We start from the raw sequence: 6,521 nt of genomic DNA, 5'->3' as shown, positions 1-6,521 counted from the left end.
ACAGTACCTGCAAGGCTATGGACCATAAACAATGTCTACAGCTGAAAAACAAAGGCCCACGTGGAATCGGAGAAAAAAATCCAAGGAGAAGCAAGAAGACCTCACAGTTAAATATTGCTGTTGGACTGAATGATGGTATGAACGGTTTGTAAAGATACAGAAGTCTATGGTTTACTATGCTCGGGTTGGACCTCTGTGGAGGTACCAGCTTGTGCCAGCCCTGCTGCTATTCTACTCCAGTTTTTTTCCCTGAGAATTTTGTCGCCCGCGGTCTGCCCGGTGCGCGGTGCCACCCGCGCTCTGCCCGGGGTGCAGGTGTCAGGCCTCGCAGCCGTGTCCCTGCGCTCGGCAGCTGCTGCAGGGGAGTTGCAGCTTTACTTTTGTTTCATGCAGTAGTTGACACCTTTGGACGGAACTGTGACACGGATGTTTAGCAAAGCTGCAGGCTGATATTTATTATATTACCGCAGATCTTTAATAATCCAAGTGTTTGAACTCACGGGGTGGGGACGCGCAGGCGGGGGGCAGCACCCGCCGGGAGTGGGTGCGCACCCAGGGGTACTGCAGCACGTCCCGCGGGGGCAGGCGCTGGGCCGGGCTGCGGCGCAGCAGGTGCGAGATGAGATCACGGGCGCCCTCGGGCACGGGGGGCGGGAAGTGCAGGTCCACCTGGCGGGACGCGGGGGACTCAGGGACCCTGGAAATGGACGGGGCACAAGGACACCCCCACCCAGCACCGGTGTCCCTGGCCCCCCAGTCGTGGGTCTCGCCCCACAGTGAGAATGGAGGGTGTGGGGCAGGTGCTGTGTATGTGGGGCCCAGATCCTGGGGTCCTGCCCAGCCCTTGGGTTCCCCAGCAGCATGTGGGTGTGGCAGAATGCAACCCCCCCTCGCCTCTCTCCCCCTCTTCTGCCCCCACTCTCCCCCTCCTTCCTTCAGTATGGAGGAGTGGGCACATCCCCCTCTCTCCTGGCTGCCGTGGGCCTAACAGCTTCTTTGTCTGGCCCCAGAGCACCCGTACCAGCAGAGTCGTTAGGGGCAAAAGCCGCTGGGCGCCCACACCCAGGGTGGGGGATGTTTTTGGGGGGCTTCCAGGAATAGGAGGAATGACTGCAGTCAGGTCAAGCTCTTAAAAACGGGACACTCGTCGAAAACTTCCTTTTTGGTTGGAGTTTTCTCAGAGAACGAGCTTAGCCACTGCCGCCAGGAGCCACGGCCCCCCCCAGCTCCCCGGAACGGAGTCTCCGCTTGCCTCGCCCCCACGGCCGTGAGTAAAACTTCTCGCAGGATTGCGAGTATATTTATACTTTCTGTGCACGTTTGCACACATACTCTAAATTATCTCTTTAAAATAATTACGGATAGGCTTGGGCAAGTGTGTGCTTCTCCGGGACTCAGGGGCGACTCCGGCATTGTTTTGAGTGAAGCCACGTGCATGCACTCTGTGGACCGCCTGCTGCAGTGGTTGCCACCCCTAAATAAGTTTCCAGCTGATATTCGAACCTGTATTTAAGTCACTTTGGAATATTAAAACCCTGTTTCACCAGTTTAATAAAGGCTGCTTTGGACCCTGTTGTACTTCGGGGTAATATTCCGTGACAATTTGGCGTAGTCGGCAGGATATCAGAGATTGAGGTACTTTTTAGAGGGTTGAGTAACATTTCTGCAGAAACCTGGCATTTTGCGGCGTGGTTTTTCATTATGTGGTGCGTGATGTGCTTCAGTTTGTGTGTTTGCTTAAAGGTAGCACAGGATCTGTGTAAACTTAAGCACCGAATGGAGGAAAATTTCTCGCAGGATTGCGAATATATTCATACTTTCTGTGCCCGTTTTCACACATACTCTAAATTACCTCTTTAAAATAATTACGGATAGGCTTGGGCAAGTGTGTGCTTCTCCGGGACTCAGGGGCGACTCCGGCATTGTTTTGAGTGAAGCCACGTGCATGCACTCTGTGGACCGCCTGCTGTAGTGGTTGCCGCCCCTAAATAAGTTTCCAGCTGATATTCGAACCTGTATTTAAGTCACTTTGGAATATTAAAACCCTGTTTCACCAGTTTAATAAAGGCTGCTTTGGACCCTGTTGTACTTCGGGGTAATATTCCATGACAGTGGGGCAGGGGCTGCTCTCCACAGGCAGGGTCCCCATGGCAGGGGATTCCAGGGGGGTGTGAGCTCCCTAAACATGGGGTCTCTGTGGCAGGGTCCCCCCTGTGAGAGCACAGCACGTGAGGCTGAGGGTTGCTCTGGGGTCCTTGTGGGTCCCCGGAGGTGCTCCCCAGGTGGGTGGGGGTCCCTAGGGCGCAGTCCCCACCTTGGTGATGCGGTGGTAGGTCTTATTGTGGGAGGGGCTCTCGAAGGGGGCGGTGCCCAGCCAGCAGCTCATAGCACAGCACCCCCAGGCACCACAGATCCACCTTCTCGTCGTGCTCACGTCCCTCCACCATCTCAGGGGGAAGGTAATCCAGCGTCCCACACAGTGTCCTCCGCCTGGGGGGCACCCCATGAGGAGACACCCCCATGTGTACACGTACCCACCGCCTCTCCAGAGGTACATAAAGGCAGCTCTGTTTTAGGGGGAGCCCCGCCTTGGCATGTTGGAGTCCTCTGGGGTGCTTGCCACCCCCAGGCCGGTGACGCCATCCCCATGGGGTCTCAGCCCCTGCTGTGTCCCTGTCCGCACAGGGTGCCCCATGGAGGACCCCCCCCAGAGCGTCCCCAGCCCTACAGGGCCCCTCCCCAGATCATACCAAAGGGGAGGGGGTGCACAGACAACCCAAAGTCAGTGATCTTCGGCTCCTCCAGCGCCACAGGGTGCTCCCCCAGACCCACAGGGCCCCCCACAGCCGTACCGGAGGGAGGGGGCGTGCACAGACCACCCGAAGTCGGTGATCTTCAGCTCCCCCATCAGCCCCAGCAGCAGGTTCTCAGGTTTGATGTCCCGGTGGATCACCTTCTTCCCGTGGCAGTACAGCACCGCGTCTGCCGCCTCCTCCATCAGCTGGGGTGATGAAACGAGGGGGTCAGGGCACCCCCAAACTGACCAGGGGGCCCTTGGGGACCCCAACACCAATTCTTGGGTGGGACCTCAGCATTTGGGGCTGGTCAGGGGGCCCAGACCCCCATGTGTGGGGGTCACCCTGGTGTCTGGGGTGGTTCCAGAGCTCCCCGCTAGGGTTGCCCCATTTCGGGGTGACCTGACCGTGGCGATGCGGGTGCCATCGAAGCGGCCTTGGCGCTGCAGCTCCTTGTAGAGTGCCCCCCCCGGGCGCGTACTCCAGGATGAGGAACACGTGCCGCTCATCATGGAAGTAGTTGTAGAGGCACAGGATGTTGGGGTGCCTGAGGGGAACAGGGACACATGGTGAGGCCCCAGGACCCCCCACTACCACCCCAGGGTCCCCAGTGCCTCCCATGGGCTCTCTGCAACTGACCCCCGCTGTCACCTAGGGGACCCCAGAACACCCCCAGTGTCACCTAGAGGACCCCAGTGCCACCCACCATCACCCCAGTGAGCCCCAGGACACCCCTCCACTGTCACCCCAGGGTGTTCAGGACAGCCCCCACCATGACCCAGAGGACAACAGGACTCCCACACTGTCACTTCAGTGCCACCCACCACCACCCAGGGGGTCTTCTGGGACCTGTTGATATCATACTTGGGTCCCCAGAATCCCCTCACTGTCACCCCGTGGGTCCCCGAGTGCCACCTCATCACCCCAGGACCCCCTATCTCATCAGCCCAGGGTCGCCCCAGTGCCACCCACCATCACCCAGGAGGTCCCCAGGACCCTACCAGCACCACCCAGGGTCCCCAGGCTCCCCCACCCCGCCTCCCCCCGACACCCCCATGCCTGTGCTTCCTGACTGTAAGTGGGCCATGATCTCGATCTCTCGCCGCAGCTGGTGCTCCACCCCTTCCTTCTCCACCTGGGACTTGAAGAGGACCTTCAGCGCCACCAGGAATTTCGTGCTCTGCTCCTGTGCCAGGTAGACGCTCCCGAACTTGCCCTTCCCCAGCGGCCGCCCAATCTCAAAGTCATCCAGCGTGAAGGTCCGTCTGCAGAGTGGGGGGCAGAGACACACGATGGCGGGGGCACCCCATCATAGGGGGGACACCCCATCACAGGGGGGACACCCAGCACCTGCGCCCACACATAGTCAACACCAACCCCAGTGTCACCCACCAATGCCCAGGGGTCACAGGACCACCGCACTGCCACCCATGGGGTCTCTGGGATGCTTCCCCCACTGTCATACTGGGGGTAACTGGGCCCCCCAGTGCCACTCAAAGTGTCCTTGGAGCCCCCACAATCACCCCAAGGTCCTCAGGACACCCCACAGTGCCGCCCACCATCACCCAAGGGGTCTCTGGGACCCCCCAACTTATTATACTTGGGTTCCCAGGACACCCCACGGACCACAGGACCTCCCCACTGTCACCCCATGGATCCCAGGAGCCATCCTCATTACCCCAGGGTCCCCTCAGTGCCACCCACCATCACCCCAGGGGCCCCAGGGCCCCCTTCCCCCCAACACCCAGGGAGTCTCTGGGACCCCCACATTGTGGTCCCCAGAAGCTCCCCAGGAGCCCCCCGTTGTCACCAGGGGGTAACTGGCATCCCCCAGTGCCACCCAGGGGGTCCCTGGCACCCCCTCCCCCATCACCCCAGGGTCTCCAGTGTCCCACATCACCCCAGGGGTCCCTGTTACCCACAGGCCCCCCAGCTCTGCCCCCACCGTCACTCACTGTGGCGGGGGAGAGGCCTGCAGGGCAATGGGCTGCAGGGGCGCAGCTCCTGGTGGGGAAGGCTCAGCTGCGGGAACCCCCACACACACCCTGGGGGCCCCCGAGGACCCTCCCGTGGGACACAGGCGTCCATGGACCCCCAGGTAACACCCGCGCCCCCACCAAGGGACCCAGGCGTCCGGGTGCCCCAACTACTCCCCATGGGGCTCCGTCCCCCGGACCCTCCCTCCCCGTACCTGGCCAGCGCTCCGGCGTGAGCGGCTCCTCGCGGCGAACCTGCGGCCCGGCCGGGGAGGGGGGTCACCCCGAGACACCCTGCAGGGGTGGGGGACCCCAACACCCTCCACAGGGACAGGACACCCCCCCAAAAAGGGCCTGGGGGTGCCTGAGCGCACCCCCCTGGGACGGGGCCACCCCCAGGGGTCGGTGCGGCCCCAAAGCACACGGGACCCGCCCCGAGGGTGCCCCAGGGATGGGGCCCAGGGGGCAACCCGAGACCCCCTCCCAAGGACGGCCCCCCCGGAGGGGTTTGGGGCACTCCGAGACCCCCCATCCCAGGGACTGGGACACTCCAGAAAGGGCAGCGTCACCCCGAGTGCCCCGGGGGGACACCCTGGCAGGGGAACGTCGCGGGGGAGGGGGTGTCACCTCGGGCAGGCTGGACACGCCGGGGTCCGCGTTCTCTTTCTGCGCCATCCTGGAGGCGGGGAGGGGACACAGCATCACCACGGGACCCCAACCCCTCGGGACCCCCAACCACGCGGGACACGCTGTCCCCGGATCCCCAACCCCTCGGGATCGCCCAGCCCCCCAGGACCCCCGGGACCCGCTGTCCCCGGATTCCCAGCCCCCCGGGACCCCCGGGACCCCCTGTCCCCGGATCCCCGTTCCCGGACCCGCTGTCCCCGATCCCCGCCCGCCGCGCTCTGCGCCCCCTCCCGCCACAGCCTTCAGACCCGCCCCTCGGCTGCACGCGCCGCCCGCCCATTGGTCCCCGCTGCGGACGGCCCCGCCCCCACCCGCCTTCCTCCCCACCCGCCTTCCTCCCGCCCCACCGTGCTTACGCCGTTTCTCATTGGCCAGCCACGCCGCCCGCCTAGCGGGTGGGGCGGGAGCTCAGCGCTGATTGGCTGCCGGGCGCAGTTGGGGGTTCGAGCGCGTGCAGGGAGGCGGCGATCGGGATAGGAAGTTGTGGTCCGGGGGGGTTGGTGAGGAGACAGAACGGTTCCGGGGGGCGGCCGGGCCGAGGCTCGCCCTGCCGAGCGCAGAGTGGCTGTGTGGGCGGGAGCGCTGGAAGGGGCGCGGGGCTGCGCCTCGGGGCTGCCTGGGGGAGCTGAGGCGGCGCGGGCAGCGTGTGAGTTCGGACGGGCTGCAGGTTCGGTGGCCGCGGCGCTGGTGGAACGATGAGTCTCTTGCAGAGCTCGCGGGTGTTCCTGCGTTCAGGGAAAATTCTCTTCAAGCATTTCATTTCTCTTTTGGCTGTTGCTGCTGCAAGTGAAGCACCTGATTCCATTGAACCCCTGTGTGCGCAGGGACGCTTTCTGCAGGAGCACCCGTGTCGGTACCAGGGCCTGGGCTCCTGCCCGGAGACACGGGCTGTCCCCCAGCGCTGGGCAGACACGGTGCGGTGACACAGGACACGTGGCGAAGAACAATAGCGGTGAGTACGTACTTTATTAAAAAAGTCTTGCCAGTTAATGATGAATCCTACTCCAGTTGTTGCCTTGTCATGATTTCTGGAAACCCTGGCTGTCTTTCTCTTCCCCTTTAC

General features: G+C 62.8%; 1 protein-coding gene across 1 annotated transcript; it reads right to left on the bottom strand.

Moving 5' to 3' along the window:
- Positions 1 to 474: 474 nt before the first annotated feature.
- On the bottom strand, positions 475 to 5,446 carry LOC308052287 (aurora kinase C-like; the record flags this gene model as incomplete). The annotated part of the gene is given in 10 exon segments (XM_080364369.1): positions 475 to 669; positions 2,315 to 2,374; positions 2,376 to 2,490; positions 2,853 to 3,001; positions 3,203 to 3,268; positions 3,270 to 3,342; positions 3,869 to 4,060; positions 4,751 to 4,817; positions 4,987 to 5,026; positions 5,399 to 5,446. Coding segments are annotated over 10 exon segments (1,005 nt in total).
- Between the last annotated feature and the right edge of the window lie 1,075 nt (positions 5,447 to 6,521).

Source organism: Nesoenas mayeri, assembly GCF_963082525.1.
Source record: "Nesoenas mayeri genome assembly, contig: SCAFFOLD_59, whole genome shotgun sequence".
NCBI lineage: Eukaryota > Metazoa > Chordata > Aves > Columbiformes > Columbidae > Nesoenas > Nesoenas mayeri.
Note: the sequence above shows the minus strand (reverse complement) of the source record. Positions and strands in the feature narration are given on the sequence as shown.